The sequence below is a fragment of the Nicotiana tabacum genome, chromosome 14, assembly GCF_000715075.1.
Source record: "Nicotiana tabacum cultivar K326 chromosome 14, ASM71507v2, whole genome shotgun sequence".
Classification (NCBI taxonomy): domain Eukaryota; kingdom Viridiplantae; phylum Streptophyta; class Magnoliopsida; order Solanales; family Solanaceae; genus Nicotiana; species Nicotiana tabacum.
The window spans coordinates 95,811,195-95,829,883 of NC_134093.1; the positions used below are offsets into that span (position 1 = coordinate 95,811,195).

The following is an 18,689-nucleotide window of genomic DNA, read 5'->3' on the forward strand; positions in this document are numbered from 1 at the left end:
GAAAAAAGTACTCCCTTCGTTTCAATTTATGTGAACTCATTTGACTGGACACAGAATTTAAAAAAAGAGAGAAGACTTTTGAATTTGTGATGTAAAATGAGGCACATATATTTTGTATGACTATAAATCATTGCATAAAGGTAAATTATTTCCAAATAGGGAAAGATGTCATTCTTTTTGGTACGGAATAAAAAAGAAATAGGTTCACATAAATTGAAACGGAGAGTATGAATTCGAGATAATAAGGAACATAAAAAAGGACGTGGTAGAGGTGATAATTGTCACATGTGCCAAGGACATGACGAAAAGGATAGAGATGTTTGGATCTATCCGTAAAAGACATGTTTTGGAAAAAAAGAAGATTTACAAAATAAGTTTTCTAGAAGCGCGGTCAAAGAGGCTATAATAGTAATTGACAAATCTCAAATCTTTGTAGTACGTACCTTTTACAATTGAGCTCTTAAGAATGTAAAACAGTCTTTTTTTGTACACGTGGCGACGACGCAGAACGCGAGCAACTTTTCTTCCATCAATACGTAAGATAGATGATTAAAACCGCTCTTCCCTCTTATTTCTCTCATTTGTATCTCTAACTCAAATTCAAATACAACGCCACTCCCACACCCTCTGATAAGAAAAAACTCAAAACACACCCACACTCTCTCTCTCTCTCTCTCTCTCTCTCTCTCTCTCTCTCTCTCTCTCTCTCTCTCTCTCTCTCTCTCTCTCTCTCAGTTAATGCAACAGTTTGCTTAATATCCATGGCTGATGAAAAGGGTATTCCAAATCTTGAACGTTCTCTCTCTACCCCATCAGAGAAACTTATCGACGGTCCAAAGGGTGACAATCTTGATGCCCAAAATGTTACTATCAGTATTGACAAGAAGCTACTGATCGATTTACAGCAGCTTTCAATTGGGCCTATTATCAGTGAAGCTCATTATTCTGTGGTTTACCAAGGATTGTGAGTCCCCCTTTTTTTCTAATTTCTACTTCTCTCAGTAGCTTCATTTTCTTGTTCTAGTAATATCTTGAATTAATTTCTTGAATTTTGGTTTTTATCCAAATTTTCGTTCTTGTAATGGACTTGATCATTCTTGAATTGTCGGCTATAATAATCTGTTCCTTCTTCTCTTTTGAGACTATTTTTCTGTCATTCTTGTTATATATTTGTTTTTGGGGGTTAAATTATCTTTTAGTCTGTAACTGAATTGCTATCTGTTTTGGGAATTAAAAACTGCTTCTATCTTCAAGTCAATAAGTGTGGTGAAAGTTTTGGTTTTTCCAATTAGCTTCAAAATTTTGTATCTAAGAGTGCTGATTGTGCTTATTTCTTGATTAATTTATGTGATAATATAAAATAAAAAAAACCTTAGAAATTGTACTGGCGATTGTAGATTTTAGACTATATTAACCATATCTGGATTAAGCTTTTCCTTCTTTAATTGAGCATCAAGTCAATGCAGAATCCCAATAGTATTTTATTTTATCTTAGTTCATTTTCTCATTTAGAAAAGAAGTTCTGCATTTATGAGCGTCAGAGTATAGCCAGTCCTAAAACTGAATAAAAGAGAGAGTTTGTGATAGGTTGACAGTTAGTGTATATGCAAGAGGATTCATATAGCCATTTCCAATTAGTTTGAGATTACAAAAAAGTTAATTGATGTTTCTTTAAAAGAAAATTTCAATGAGGTAATAGGTCTTGAGTCTCTCTGCCAATGAGGTAATAGGTGTGACTCGAATGAAGAATTTAATTCTGAAGCGTCTTCTTTAGTCCTATACAATCAAAATTTCATATAAACTATCAAAGGGGAGATATGGAATGTTCCTTAAATTGAAATGGATCCCATTCTTAGAACTACAATGTATAACTTTGCAACTAATATATTAGCTTTAACTAGTTTTTTATGTACTTCCTCCGTTCCATTTTATCTGATAACATTTGATTCAAAATGGAGTTCAAGATCCTAATGGAGTTGATTAAGAAATGGAGGTAATGTTCTAATGTTTCGTCTAGATTAACTGTTGGTGGAAGAGATCTGCCTGCCAAGTTTGGTTGTTATAAAAGGGGACTATAATCCAGAGAGGGGGGGGGGGTCAATGTATTGTTAAAAGAGATTCAACTTTGGCTAGAAACCTGGAAAAGATGGAACTTATTATGCATACTGAGGTCTCTTTCAACTGTTTCGCAGAATTTGTCGATAATATCTGTTCTTTTACCCAAAGCATTTAAAATCTGCTACTTCTCTCACTGACTTGCTAATTGGTAATGTGATAGGATTTCAGTACTAACAGGATGACATAAATGAAGCTATGCTGATAGTTCTGCTAATTTATGAATATCCGAGAATGCAATACTTCACTTACCTCTCTTTTTGATTTTTCTTTTCTCCTTGCATCAGAAAATAAATACTTCATCAGACAAAGAAAGGAGAGGGTGCATCTGAGGAAAATTTTTAATATCCCTTACATATGTGCATGCTTTAGATACCTCTCATTCTATTCGTGAACGCAGCACTTTGGTTACAACAATAGGTTGACCGCAGATTTTAGGAAGTCTTGATGTTACTATATATACTCTTGCAAAGGTCTTTTGTGTCAAAGTTCAAATTATTAGTAGTCATGTTATTCTGAAGCAAATTTTTATATTACATGTTCCAGATATAAATCCCTGCCTGTTGCGATAAAAGTTATACAGCCAGAGAAATCCTCAAATGTAAGTCCTGAGAGGAAGGTGAAATTTGAGAGGGAAATTACGATGCTATCTAGAGTGAAGCATGACAGCATTGTGAAGGTATGTGCTGTTAACAAGAAATGTGCCACAAGATAAATTTCATTCACGTAGTTTACCATCGTTTAGGTGGCATTACTCCATGTGTTTACCTTAGTTTAGCTGGAGTCACTGCACGTGTTTACTTAATCGAAGAGTCTAAATCAAGAAGGACATTGTTAACTTTGATGTTTAACTAAGGAAAGACAATAAAATCCATAGCCATGTGTTGTATGTAATCATATCAAATATAAAGAACTGTTCAATATGATTTTCTTTTTACCGGTTATGCTTATGTCATTTAATCCTTACAGTTTATTGGTGCCTCCACGGAACCAGCGTTGATATTAGTCACAGAGTTAATGAAAGGTGACACACTTCAGAAGTACCTGTGGAGCATCCGACCACATTGTCCGGATTTCAACCTTTCTCTAAGTTTTGCATTGGGAATTTCTCGGGCAATGGAGTATTTGCATGCAATTGGCATCATTCACCGTGATCTGAAGCCAAGTATTCCGCCTTATCTCTCAGTTCTCTATTTCGCTTCAATTTTTATGTTTACGTGACTGAAGTAAGTAGGCAGTAGCACATTAAACTTTTTCATTCTCAAAATCTGTCTCATTCATGGCCGCGTGTGTACATTTGTAGGTAATCTACTCCTCACAGAAGACAAGACAAGAATTAAACTAGCTGACTTTGGGTTAGCTAGGGTGGTGGCAGAAACTGAAATGACCGCAGAAGCTGGTACATACCGCTGGATGGCTCCTGAGGTATATTTTACATTGGGCTAAAATTTTTACGTCCTGCTTAAAATCATATTATATGCTTACCTTTTGCCGATGCCAGTTATTGTACACAGAACCAGCTGATTATGGGGCAAAGAAACACTACAATCATAAAGTAGATGTCTACAGTTTCTCGATGGTTCTATGGGAGCTACTCACCAACGACACTCCATTCAAGGGAAAAACCGACATAATGGCAGCGAATGCTACAGCTAAAGTATGGTTCTGTACCTTAGAATATTACAGTTATATTCATTTTCTATTGTGTTGAAGTTTGACTATATGCTAGTATTGATTTAAACGTTGGAGTTATATAGATGCTTGCTTGGCACTGAGGCATAATTATTGTTGTTTTTACTGAGGTAGAATATAATTTCCATTTCTTTGGTAAAATTCCAGAATTTAAGGCCTAGCACGGATAACATTCCTAAGGACATTGTACCTCTCATTAGCTCCTGCTGGTCGGAGGATCCAGCAGATCGACCAGAATTTGCGCAAATATCAGATATCCTTGCAAACATCCTTGGCGATGCATATATTCAGCAGACGATAACGCCAAATCTTTCTGAGGGGAAGCAGCCTGCTGCATATACTCCGCAAACGATAACTCCAAATCTCTCTGACAAGGATCAATCTACGAGCGAAGAGATTGCTAATTCTTCTGGCACCAACAATTTGATGGATAAGAGTGCAGAAAATAAGAAGAAGAAAAGCAAGAGTTGGTTATGCTGTTTCAAGAGTGGCTACAATGACAATCTCCAATAAATGCAGTAGCTTTTCACTGGTCAAGGTAAATGTAGATAATTGATGCAAGATTACAAGTCCTGCCTCTGCCAATTTTGCTATAGTTAGGATATACAGAAAGTATAGATTACGCTTCAAAGCATATGTTGTCCAAATACACCATCATTCTTGACATTGTACAGAAAGCAACAGCATGGAATCTTGTAAAGAGAAAAACAGAAAAATAAGGACAAGAGTATAGCTCACATCAACTTAACAACTCGCTATCTCTTGCGTATGCATTCTCCGCTGTATTTCTGCAGTTATACAAAACATAATACTAAGTGTGATTTTTGCATGATGTAGTTTTTAGTATGTGATCAGTTATGTTTACGAGGTTCCAAGCTGCATAATGCCCGGTCCTAAGTGGTCCGGTCCTAAGCGGTCTCGGGCTTCGCGGGCTTCTCGTTGGAACCGGTCCGGGACCGGGACCACAAACTAGCGGTCCCGTGTTAAGTGGGCCGGTCCCGGGCCTAAGCGGGCCCAAACGGTCCTAAGCGGGCCAAAGTGGGCCCAACGGAAACTTTCTATTTTTTAAATTATTTTTATACAAGTTAGAGAAAAAAAAGGTAATAAAAATATCTTAGGCAATTCCTAGTAAATTATATTATAGAATTGTCACCTAAATTTTTTAATTCAAATTTAAAGACAAAAATATTGTAAAGAGATATTCAAAGCAATGCGTTATAATATATATACTATACTATACTATATATACATCTTAAGATATATAAGCTATATTCGATTTACTATATATACATCTTAAGATTTATACATTAATATTCGATTTATATACTTATATATACATCTTAAGATATATATATATATATATATATATATATATATATATATATATATATATATATATATATATATATGGGATATGGAAAAAGGTTACGGCAAGATGTATATATATATATAGAGAGAGAGAGAGTATAGTATATATATAGTATATATGTATATTTTATATATATCTTAAGATGTATATATAGTATAGTATATATATAAGCTATATTCGATATATATATTTATATACTATCGAATATGGCTTAAGATATATATATATATATACTAAATATACATCTTACTATATTAAGATGTATATATAGTATATCGTAAGATGTATACTATCGAATATGGCTTATATACTATGTATATAGTAAGATGTATATATATATATATATATATATATATATATATATATATAGAGAGAGAGAGAGAGAGAGAGAGAGAGAGTATAGTATATACTATATTATACTATATGTATAGCTTAAGGTATATAAAAAGACAAAAATATTGTAAAGAGATATTCAAAGCAATGCGTTATATTTTTATTATAGCATTAAAAAATCATGGCAATATCTTTCTTAGTCTTCCTCCCCCCTATGGAATGAGCACAACAAGGTGCTAATACCACCATTGAGAAGAAAAAGAAACTAATCAAGATGTGCCAAAATACAAGTTATATATTAATTTACATGATATCTCTTACAAATTTCATAAATCCTTCGAGGTCCGGAGGAATTTTCGTTGGTGGTGGCGGAAATGAAGCTTGGTCATCACCGCTTCCAGGCGAAGCATCATCCTCCACAAGTTCAGCTAGCATTTCTTCATAAGTTTCGTCTACCTCTGGTTGTGATTCAGCAAGTCCAAAATTTCTTTTTTCCGAACGGATCCAATCTCTGAAAAGTACTGATTTTTCCAAGCTCTCCCTCATAGACGCTCTATAATTACCGAGTTGAAGTCTTGCTTGACTAAAGCGCTCTCTGATGCCACTGTTGAAACTTGAATAGTTAAAATGTCTCGGGCCATCCTTAAAAGAATCGGAAAGTATTTTTCTTTGTCCTTCCACTATTCCAAAATATTAAAGGAGCCGTCGGGATTCACTTCCTCAATTCCCTGTGACAAATAAACTTCAAGCTCATTTAGTTGTGAAAAATCACTAGTACTAGAACCTTGAGAACCCCTGAACCCTGCCCAAGCACTAAGTGCTCTTACTCCCGCAGTTCTTTTAGATGATTGAGAACTAGAAGAAGAAGGAGTTGGAACATTTGGTCTAGCATGATCTAATGCAACTTGATAAGCATTATAAATAGTTTGAACATTTATTTTAATTGAGGCTATTGCGTCCGCAAGTGTAGACAACTCCTCATCTTCAAGTGCTAAACCATTATAAACAGTTTCATACCAAAATTGAGGACCTCCTAATTTCATAGTAGGATTTAACAATGCAACAACACCATAAATAGGGGGAATAAGGAAAAAATATTTTTTAAATTTTTTTCTCATGGAATCAATAGCAAATTGATAATTTTTTTCACCCTCTGAAAAATGATCAAACAAATTTGCAAGTTCTGCAATATAAACTAAACAGTTAGAAATAGTAGGATAATATTACCTAGAAAATTCATTTGTAGCAATATGAAATTTTTCTAAAAAATCTACAAGCATTTTAACATTAGCCCAATCCGCATTTGTAAGGTGCTCATCATCATCACTTACATGAGGATTAAACGTTGAGTTTATGGGGTTTCTATATTCATATGCAACAACTAAACTTTCATACATGTAATTCCATCTAGTTGGACAAGGTTTAGGAACCTTTCTTTCTCTTAGGCTAAATTCATCGCATCTTTTAAAATATTCTCTAAGTCTACTTCTACGGTTTGAATAAAAAAGCCAATTAAGAGCCATTTTAACCTTTTCAATTTCAACATTTAAAATTCGCATACCATCACCCACAATTAAATGGTAAATATGACAAATACATCTAACATGAAAAATGTTACTAAATGCAGGACTTAGTGTAGTGGTAAGCAAGGCTACAATATTTGTGTTACTAGTAGCATTATCCACTGAAACTGACATTATTTTATCACTAATGCAAAAATATCTACAAATATATCGTGCTAGAAATAAACTTCCCTGTGTGACGTGAATTAATTATTCTATAAGCAATAATGCGCTTTTGCATTATCCAATCCTCATCAATCCAATGACTGGTAACAGTAAGGTAATCACAGTCATTACCACTTCTACCAATATCAGTTGTAATAGCAACACGACAATTTATATGAGTAAATAAATAGCGCAAATATTGTTCATATTCATGTTTATATTTATAAATATCACTCTTTATGGTTGTGCGAGGAAAACCTTTATAAGTAGGATTATAAACTTTTTTAATATAATGCACAAAGTGAGGGTTAGAAGGAAAACTATAGGGTAAGTACATAACAGTAACCATTTTTGCCAATTCTTCCCGATCTTTTTTTTGGATCATAATATAAAATACCAATGGTAACAGTGTTAATTTCCGATTGAAATTGATTTGACCCGGTACTAAGGTCAGCCTGACTAGGTGCAGTTGTCCCCTCGGCCAAAGCTTTCATACGAAAATATCTAGCTTTATCTTGAGGGTGTAGCAATATGTGTCTAGTCAAACCCCTCCCCCGACTTCCAACATATTTAAAAACTAACTTTTTGCACAAGTTTTACACTTAGCCCTATTTTTTTCTCTTAGTTGAATAAAAAATGGCCAAACAAGAGATGTTTCTGCCCGTTTAGAAGGTTGTCTAGAAAAAGTAGGGGCAATAACAGGAGGGTCAGCCGGGGGATCATTTAGATTATTATTAGTTGGGTTAAGTTCAGGAGCATGACTAGTGGGTGTATCGTCATCCTGTTGCGTTTCATCAAAATCTATTTCTTCATCATCATTTTCATCAATAGTTGGATTACCATAAAGAGCATTCATATATTCATGGTTTAATTGTTCACCGGGTGCAATATTATGGCAAAGTTGACTCTCGGTAAATTGTAATAAACTATTATCGCTATCAAAAATAACAGGTGTAGGACGGGTAACAGGTTTCGGCCGGGGAGCCGGGGGAAGTGGAGGAGGAACAGATTGGCCACTAGATTCACCACTCTTGGATTTTCCCTTATTTTTACTAAATATTTTTTTAGGGAATAAGCCATCTTAATTAATCAAGCAAAGTAAATAAAACAAACAAAACTATAATATTAAAACTTAAGAGTTGGAACGAGTTTACCGAATTGACGAACAACTTGTTGAAAAATAATTATCGTTGAATACTTGAAGACTTCAATTCACCAACTTCATAATTTTGCACAAATTGTAACAATTAAGTAAGCAATTATAGAAGAATATTAGAGAGAGATTGATGATTTTGTGAGAAAAATAAAAGAATGAGGAGGTATTTATAGTTGAAAATAAGAAAAAAGTATAATTATAAAAAGTTTGGGGTTAAAACAAAATTTGAGGGGTTAAATGGCTATTTTGCAAATAGCCAACAGCTATTTTGGCAGACCAAATGGCTAGTTTTTAAATGGCCAAACGACCAAATTTTTTTTAAAAAAAAAATTATCCGTTGGGCCCGTTTAGGACCGCTTGAACCGGCCCACTTCTCAGCCGCTCCCGGTCCTAAACGGTCCCGGTCTCGCGGGCCTCCCCTATGAGACCGACCCACTACCCGGCCCACCACCCCACGGTCCCGGTCCTATCCGATTAGGACCGTTTAGACCCACCGCCCATGTGGGCTTGCGGTCCTGGGCCGGTCCCGATCCTAACCGGCCCACATGCCACCCTTAGCATAGACACTTACTGTGTGAAAGATTTTTCGTGGTACCTAAGTCTTGGTAATTCTTTCTGCATTTCGCGCTCTGCATTTAAAGATTAATGCAACTTTAGCCAAAACTAAACTTCAGAGCAGCAGGTCAAATTTTTAGACCACTTCTCTTAAGTTCAATCTAGTATTTGTACCGTTACTTACTTGACTTGATCTAAAATTAGGACATCCATTGGTCTTCAAGCTCTTATGTGACTTATGATTCAACTTAAACGTTCAATATAACTTTTATGAATTGATCTTGTTTGCCCTAAAAAAACGGATAACAATTAAATTTATATGTGATTTTAAGGATATGCAGATTAATTCAATACAAATGATAAATTGCGTTAGATTAAACAGATAAATGACGTAATAAATTGTCGAACCAATTAAGGGGAGTGATCCCGGACTCAGTAACAATTTTAATGAAATGCCTGCCTTCGATCCCGAGCTCACGATAATGAAGAACAGTTAAGGGGAGTGATCCCGGACTCAGTAACAATTTTAATGAAATGCTTGCTTTCGATTCCGAGCTCACGATAATGAAGAACTGATGAACAAAAGTAAGAACTTTGAATAACAGAGAAAATAAGAGTATATTATCTTGATATGCGTGTTACAATGATGCCTAATGAATAGTTAGACTCCCCTTTATATAGTAGGGGAATTTTACCCTAAGTACAATTCCAAAAGAGGTAAAAAATCTTCTATTTTATTAATCACTGATTTTCTGCCGATACGTGCCGAGATTCACGTTGTAACATCTGGCTAGGCACGGATATCACAGCCATTTGTTTGTCGTGCTCGATTATATGGTAATGCTCTCCGAAGTTTTGGGGTTCTAATCGGACCTGGGGGACATGGCCCCGATTCTTCCGAGGGCATGTGTATTACCCAGACCCCGACTCAAGGGGCTCCTAGCCCAAACTCTGGTTCCTTACAGTCACATCCTTGCAGGGTTGCGTCCGGACCCATTACTCCTTCGATCTCTATTGTATGGTTGATACCGATCTCTGTTCGATCTTAGTTCATGATCGACGACTCTTTTGGATCTGTCACTAGTCCTGACGGGATAAACGGATCCAGGGCCCCCGAGCTAATCGTCTTCGACCCTGATTTTTTATTGGCACCTGTTATGGATATCCGGTCAAGTTACCGCCAGGTATTCTATCAAATTTTGCTTCAACTGCTGCGAAGCCAATGAGCTTTGGGAGTTGAGTCCTTGGGTAAATACCTGAATGGCCCAATCGTCCGCGATCGGGAGAAGATCCATCTGTTCTATTTGAAACCTCGACACGAATTCCTTGAGCATCTCGTCATCTCTTTGCTTCACCTTGAAAATGTCTGACTTCCTGGTCTCGACCTTGATGGCCCCGGCGTGCGCTTTTACAAAGGCATTTTTTCAGCAGAACGGATTCGATTTCATCATCTTCCAAGTCATTCCCCTTGATGGCGCACGTGTAGGAGGTCACATGTTCGTTTGGATTAGTCGTTCCATTATATTTCAGAATTTTGGATGTACAGAACTTCTTCGGGATCGTCTTCGGAGCTGCGCTCGGAGGGAAATACTTTTTGACAAACTTCTTGGAATTCAAGCCTTTCAATATCGGAGGTGCTCCTGAGATTTGATCGACCCTGGAGTTATAGGTCTCTACTTTTTTGCCGTTGGCTTCGATTTTCTTTTTTCCCAATTCCACCCGTTTTGTCAGTTCCTCGAGCATCTTTATTATCTCGAGGTTGGTCCCGGGTTCAGCCTCACTCGACCTTTCTGTGACTGGTTCATTTCTGCGAGTGTTTTCCCGGGATGGTTAGGGCTCAACTCTGCTGGGGGCGTGGCTCTGGTTGTGCAACTGGGCTATTGCTGCCTGTTGATCCTGTAACATTTCGAAGATCAATCGCAAGTTGATCCTATCGCATTCGTCGTCGTGTGTACTCCAGGTTATCGATCGGGTTCCCCCGCGAATGTTGTTTTTGGGGTCGGTTGGCAAGTTTGATTCAGTAGCCATATATAAGTTAGCATCAATCGGGTTCGCGGCTGGAACTCTGTTGGGGTCAACATGGGGCACCTCGTTGCTGGGCACCACATTGTTGTTCTCGCCATGGTGGCCGTATTCAACATCAACATTCAAATGTGCATATTGGGAATTTGACATTTTTAATTTGACCTGAAATTAGGAGCTCAAAGAACAAGTGTAAAATAGAGTGTGTTATGAAAATTTGTATCAAATTGTCACTATTATTCTTAGCCCCACGGTGGGCGCCAAACTGCTTATTCTAAAAAACGGATAACAATTAAATTTATATGTGATTTTAAGGATACGCGAATTAATTCAATACAAATGATAAATTGCGTTAGATTAAACAGATAAAGGACGTAATAAATTATCAAACCAATTAAGGGGAGTTATCCCGGACTCAGTAACAACTTTAATGAAATGTCTGTCTTCGATCCCGGGCTCACGATAATGAAGAACAATTAAGGGGAGTGATCCCGGACTCAGTAACAACTTTAATGAAATGCTTGCCTTCGATCCCGGGCTCACGATAATGAAGAACTGATGAACAAAAGTAAGAACTTTGTATATCAGAGAAAATAAGAGTATATTGCCTTGATATGTGTGTTACAATGGTGCCTAATGAATAGTTAGACTTCTCTTTATATAGTAGAGGAGTTTTACCTAAGTACAATTCCAAAAGAGGTAAAAATCTTCCGTTTTACTAATCACTGATTTTCTGCCGATACGTGCCGAGATTCACGCTGTAACATCCGACAAGGCACGGATATTACGGCCCTTTATTTGTCGTGCTCGATTATCTGGTAATGCTCTCCGAAGTTTTGGAGTTCGAATCGGACCTGGGGGACGTAGCCCCGATTCTTCTAAGGGCAGGTGTATTGCCCGGACCCCGACTCGAGATGCTTCTTGTCCAGACTCCAATTCCTTACAGTCACATCTCTGCTCTGTTTATTTCATCGGGAACCGACGGGAACCGAGACTCCCAAAGGGCTCGGTTTCACCCGTATAGATATCATTCACCACAATATGAGATGGACCATGATTCAAATAGCTAGCCAACTGCCTATAATCAATTTGATATTGCATCAACTCTTCCGTTAGATATAGGGAGCAGGAAAAAATATATATATTTTACTGTATCATTGGTCGTATAATCATGAAAAGTCGTGCTCCACTTTAGGTGGGTTTCTTGATAAAAAGGTTGGAGAATCTCTGATGCCGTATTGCTATGTATTCGATTTGGATCACCACTTCGAAAAAGAATTGTCAGCATTTGGTTAAACCCACGGTTTTCTTGTAAAGGCCTACACCATTAATAGCCTGTTTGGTCCAAAAGTTTTTTCCGTGAGAAATAATTTTGATGAAAAACAGTTTGTGTTTGGTTAATTAATTTGAAAAATATTTCTGAACAACAATTAGTGTTTATCCAAACTTTTAAAAAGTGCTTTTACATGTATTTTTTTCAAAAATATTTTTTTAAAAAAATGTTTTTGGGTCAAAGCTACTTCTACTCAAAAATATTTTTTTTTCTTCTAAAAGTTTGGTCAGATATTTCAACTTTGAAAAAAAAAATACTTTTTTTGAAGAAAAAAAAAATATTTTTGAGTTTGAAGAAGCTTGGTCAAACAGACTATAAAAGTATCTAACTCCTAAGAAATAGATTTTTTTTTCCTACTTTTCATGTTAGACTTTGTTAATACGTCCAAGAGCATGATTGGGCACATGTAAATTTTTAGGAATTGCTAAAATAAGTTTTATATTGCCAAGTTATTTAAAAAGATAATTACATTTAGCTGACTATTAGTATAAACTATGAAGGGATTAGTAACTTTTATGTGAATATTTATTAATTTTAAAATTTTCATGTTACCTAAATAATGTGTTTTTATAATTATAGAAATGTCATGACATATATACTACAAATTCTAAGAGTAGTTTTAATATTTGCCAAATTCTATATATATTATATATATAATTGACATTAACTAATTTAGATTAACCCATAGTTATTATGAGAGAAACTTCAATTTATAATGCATTGCCCAAATAGAAAATGAAAAAAATGCACTATCAAAAACAAAATGATGGCGTTGTGTATTTGTGTTCATGAGCAAAGCTATAGCTGTTATGAGTTGGTGTGGGTAATAAGTGAAGGAAATTTATGAACCCATAAACATGGCTACTTCCATGTGCAACCAAAGAGCAACATTATCATCTATTCTTTAGTTTAACCGCGTAAGGTAGAGATGATTATTTTCTATAATTCTAATCATTTCTGTTGGTCTTCAAAAATCATTACTTCCCTCGCTTGTTCCAGTTGCTTTATTAGATCGGTTTCCTAGCTAGTACTTTTCTGCTTTTATGTTACTCCAATTGGCAATTCTTAACTGTAAATTGCCCCTTTTCTTTTTCTATTTTTCTTGAGGAGGGAGGAGGGCTTGGGGGTGGGTGAAAATGCGTGAAAGTAGTGAGGGCAAACTCTCGCCGATCATTTGGTACGATGAATAAGCAAAAATAATCTTAGAATAAAAATTTAGTATTGCCTTATTGCTTGTTTAGTTACTAATTTTGGAATAAGTTATCTTAAGATTATAAATAGTACCGGATAACTTATACCCATCAGAGGGTGGAATAGTAATCTGAGGATAAGTTATCCCAGGATAAAGTAATAAAATTGATAATCCCAGAATTAATACAACATATCAAACAATTAATAAGAAATAATATCAGGATAACTAATCTCAGCATAACTAATTTCAGTATAACTTATCTTCAAACCAAATGACTCCTTATAGAGTAGTGTAGATCGAGATCCAAGCACACTCGGCACTCGAATTATATAATTAGTTGTAATTATGGCCAATATTTTGGCTAATGGAGTCCATCTCATATAAGCATAAGCATCTTTGCAAAGTGTAGACTTTATTGGCAATATTCTTTGGGACCCAAAAATATTGCATTATGTGGTGGACATCATTTGCACAAGTTGTATCTCTTCTTTTACACCTAAGAGGCCAAGACTTTTTTGCCTATAAAAGGGAAGGCAATTAGTTCATTTTAGACACACCAACAAGACTTGAGTCTTCATTTGTTGTTTCTTCCTTTCTTCCTTTATTAAGAGTATTTTGTATGAGAGTTAGTGTTGGGAAGCACTTGTGTGAACCCTTTCTTTGGAGTGATCTTGTGAGGTTATTCTCTTAGGGTATTTGGGATTAATTAGAGTGTTTACTCTAATTTTGTACTCTCTTTTGTACTCTTATTGTTATAGTAAATTGCTCCTCTCCGCTTGTGGACGTAGGTCACTTTGACCGAACCACATTAAATTTGTGTCTTCTTTATCTACTTTATTTATCGTTGTTATCAACTTCCATTGTCTTTGTTATTGCTATTATACCGTTGTTTGGCTATATTCCACAATACTCGGGTTCCCGATCCTAACATTAGTAAATAAGTAATTATACTGAGCTTGTATTATTATCACCAAAAAAGTACTGCTGAATGTAGTAATTAATATTTCGAATCTACCGACGAAATACCCTAGATTCTATCAGGAATGGTCATAGTAAAATGAAAGAGTGATAGCATAGGGATTCAATGAAGAGAATTACTATAAAAGATCACGATTCAACTTTCATTAGAGAAAAAAGAAAACTGGATTTGTAAGTTTTTTTCTTTTTTAAAAATGAAAAAAAAGAGGGTGATAAAAGAAAGTATCTTTTATTTTGTCGAAAACGAGCTGAATCAAAAATACCACCAAGACAACATGAAAGTAAGTGACCGAATAAAGATATCCAAATTACCAACATCATAACTTTGCAAAATTTTGGCAACCGTCAGAATTCCTGCGAATCACCACAAGAGCTTGCCTAAGAATTTATGACTATTTTCTCAAGACCTTCCTTATTGGGGTCAAAATTTAAATGGTAGCTAGCACCAAAGATCATATTTGTGTCATTCTCCATTTCTTTTTATCACCCCCTTCATGCAAAGCTAAAAGAAGCATTAGTGGATAAAAGTTCAACTCCTACTTTGCATCATATCGCGCGAGTTACGAAAATGATAACTGAAAACAGCTAGGAATTTCAACCTAAAAACTTCACCCTGATTTTAGCAACTAATACTAGTTCTCCATTACAGGCGTAATTAAACCCTAGAATCTCTTGATTTATGACAAAAGAAAAATCACTACTACTAAAATTACTGGAAGTTACAGATACTAGAACTATATATCATTATGATTAGGTGAAAATAATGTCTTCCAAATATCAGAGAAAGCCTCAACGATCACCCCATGATAATGCTTAGCATTTAGTGATAGAAAACACTGCAAAAGTTGCTCCAAATCATTCTTCTCAAACATTTGTTTCTCAAAAATCATTTCCATCATAGACCTTTTGAAATCCTCATATGGATCCTCTGATTTCTTTACGATAGCAAAACTCTCCTTCACTTTCCCGTCAACGCTACAAGGTATCAGCTTCTTGAACACAGATAACCTCGGAGGAAGCTCGTTATCCGATGATGTAGTCGAAACTGACAGCCTTCTACCTGTTGAGACATAATATAATTAACTAATTCAAAATGTGCTCCTCTTTTAAAAAGAATAATTAAAATTTTGTTGAGATTATCACATATTGAGACATGCTACCAAAATAAGGAGGTCTTGGTTCGTCACTACAAAAAGAATGGATTATTTGCACCATATGGCCATTTTTAAGCCATTCTTTAAATTTGGTCTACGTTAGTCTAGTGAGATAAATTTGACCTTTAATTAAAGAAGTTTGATCAATTTTTCTTCTATCATGCAAATTTAGCCAAATGGGCAAAATGTAAGACAGAATTTAACTAGTGGCATAAAAAAGGGCCATTTGTGTAAATGCACATTAAAATACACTTATAATATAGTAATAAGGTAAGCAACTAAAAGTGTTGTCTCTAGCATTTTAATCTCTTAAATAATATGATCACATAAATCAACATGGATTTAAGACATATATATATAGACTATCAGTAAGCCTTAACCTTCAATTTTACCAAATTATTGATTTGTGGATTGTAATTGGGTAAAGTTTGCTTAAACGTTATCTTATCTAGATCCCACGTGGTAGGAATATATTGAGTATGTTGTTGTATAAAACTTTAAAGTCATTAAGCATTACCCATGTTCATGCCCCTCGAAACGCTGCGTTTTGAATGCTTCACCGGCCTCCTCTTGCTGCTGCCAATCGTTCTTTTTTGACGCCTTGTCTTTGTAGTCTCGTATATGGTCTCCAATTGTTGGTTTAAATCCGAGGACGAGTCAGTCGAATACTCCAAACTTCTGCAAGATGATACTAATGTCTCAGTCTCCTCATCTTCTTCATCCCAAATTTCACTACTAAAATTCCCATCACTTTCATCAGCAGATGACGTGCTCATGCAAAATCTTGTTTTATTTTTCTTCTTTTGAGTTCGTCGTTTGTTCTTCTCTGTTATGGAATGAGAGGGTGGAGGTAAGGCTAAAACCTCACTGTCAGAATTGTCGGAGACAGAAGAGTAGGAAATTTTCCTATGAGGTTGTTCTGTGTCATCGTCGATCTTATTAACAACATGCAACTTCTCTTCTTTTTTCCACTTGAATTCTTGTGAACGTGACGACCTGCTAGAAAATTAAACATATATACAACAGATTGTAAGAAACTGTGGCACGAAACAGTTATTGTTTGTATAGTGTTTGAAGAACTCTATACCAAGTCAGCTTCAAATTCATTTTTTTGCGGACAGTCTCACAATAAATGCACCGGCTTCATTTCAATTTATGTGACATAATTTAATTAGACATGAAATTTAAATTAAAAATTTAAGTAATTCTAAACATGTATATTATTTGTGCGGCTATAAAACTTTTAAACTTTATAATCGACACAAAATTTGTGCAGCAAAGTATCTAACAAGACCTAGTCTGGCTGTCATCGGATGCATATGATTCTCCATTCCCCGAGCTACACCGGCAGCCGGCGGTTACCAGAGCCGATGACACGTGGCGTTTGAAGGAGGAACGATGAGGATGCTGATGGTGATGGGGTATTGAAGGTGGGGGTGGGGTGATTGGGAAATTATTGACGGTAAGTTGTGTGCTAAGGTTAAGGGATGATGATCGGAAGAAGGAATTAGGGACAGGATCTTGAGGAAGAATGGAAGGATCTTTGGAACGGCAAGAGGAATGGAAGGAGGAAACAGCTTTACATATTCTAAGCTTGAAACGTTTTTCCATTCTTTTTTTCTTGTGAAGTCTGTATGATATGGTGGAGGGGACTTTTGCCTTTGACAAACAGAAAATATGGAACTCATTGTTGCGACTATTAAATAGTGAACATTCTACAAGAGGGAAATTGGGGGGGGGGGGGGGTTGCCACTTAATTTTTGCCTTGCCTTATTATCATACTAGTACTGGTGAGAAGGAGTGAAAGGGAGTGAAGTTCATAATTGATTACTACTTTTATAGCTGTTTGGAAAGCTATCTAAGAATTGGATTTGAGTATAATAGTGTGTAATTATACCGTTTGATATGTTTGTCTCGCCAAGTAATTACTACTTCTTTTTTTTTACTTGGTTAATTTCTTTCCTTTTTGTTTTTTTTTAAATTTATTTTTTATAACTTTTTATTTCCATTGTTTGAATTTCTTATTATTTTTACTTTTAATTTTTTTTTCAATTTTAAAATATATTTCTCTTTGTACATATTTATCTTTTATTTCTTCACCTTTACTTTTTGTGATTCCATGTAATTGCTCGTATATTTTATTTTTTATTTATTTTATTTTTTGTTAATTTAGCGTAACCGCGTTATTATTCTAGTTTTTGAAACAACACCTCCTAATATTAGAAATAATGAGTCATTAACAAACTTGGCATATAATGAGTAATATCGTTAAAGTAGAATTTTATTGTTGAATGAGATTATAAACTTATTATATTTCCTAATCGTAAGTTGTATTAGAACTTAGTTTTATTATGTTGGAATTTGACATATGTTAAACTATTTTATTTTATTTTTGGATTTTGAAATTGTGTTATATTTTTTGTTCTAATTTACTTGTTTTAGTAGTATTAGCTTGTTATTTCACATTGCATGTTATTCATTTTAGTTAGAATTGATAAATTTATTTTATCAAATATTTAAATAATGTTATGACATTATATTTATAAATATTAATTTATTTTATCAAACATGCATTCCATGATGTTCTTACAAAATATATTTTTAAATTTTTATAATTAATTAAACCAATAATTATTAATTAAAATATATCTCAATTATTTGTACAATATTAGTTATAAATATATGATTACTAATTAATGTATATTCAAGAAAAAAATATGCATCTCAAATACAAAATATAATATCATTTATACTTACTAAAAATCATTTATAGGCATATATTTATTATATCAAATTTTAAGTTTTGATAATTACTTTATTTAAAATTTAATTTAACTGTATAATTATACTTGTACAACCAAATAGTACGCTTGTAATTACACTGTATTTACGTCATGACAAACAAATAGGTTGTCGTAATTACTGTATTGTGTAATTACTAGACTGTATAATTACTACCCTAGTAATTATACCAATTTCAATTACCGGGTGGCTTTCCAAACAGATTTATAATTGTGTGTGTTTTTTTTCGTTGACATGATTAAGACAAGTGTTTATCTCTCT

General features: G+C 34.8%; 2 protein-coding genes across 3 annotated transcripts; one reads left to right on the forward strand and one right to left on the reverse strand.

The window, feature by feature from the left end:
- Positions 1 to 607: 607 nt before the first annotated feature.
- On the forward strand, positions 608 to 4,570 carry LOC107830121 (serine/threonine-protein kinase STY13-like). Its single transcript, XM_016657602.2, has 6 exons — positions 608 to 964; positions 2,662 to 2,794; positions 3,085 to 3,280; positions 3,419 to 3,540; positions 3,617 to 3,772; positions 3,955 to 4,570. The coding sequence occupies exons 1-6, from the start codon at positions 762 to 764 to the stop codon at positions 4,318 to 4,320; spliced, it is 1,176 nt and encodes a 391-aa protein (XP_016513088.2). The 5' UTR covers positions 608 to 761; the 3' UTR covers positions 4,321 to 4,570.
- Positions 4,571 to 14,857: 10,287 nt separating this feature from the next.
- LOC107817288 (uncharacterized) lies at positions 14,858 to 17,334 on the reverse strand. 2 transcript variants are annotated; one of them, XM_075229779.1, is made up of 3 exons: positions 16,921 to 17,334; positions 16,144 to 16,625; positions 14,858 to 15,532 (listed from the first exon to the last, which is right to left on the reverse strand). In XM_075229779.1, exons 1-3 carry the CDS (start codon positions 17,235 to 17,237, stop codon positions 15,207 to 15,209), a joined length of 1,125 nt encoding a protein of 374 aa, XP_075085880.1. In that variant the 5' UTR covers positions 17,238 to 17,334; the 3' UTR covers positions 14,858 to 15,206. The 2 variants fall into 2 exon arrangements, with proteins under 2 accessions (XP_075085880.1, XP_016498575.2); XM_016643089.2 differs by having other exon boundaries at positions 16,144 to 16,622; positions 16,921 to 17,331.
- Positions 17,335 to 18,689: the final 1,355 nt, after the last annotated feature.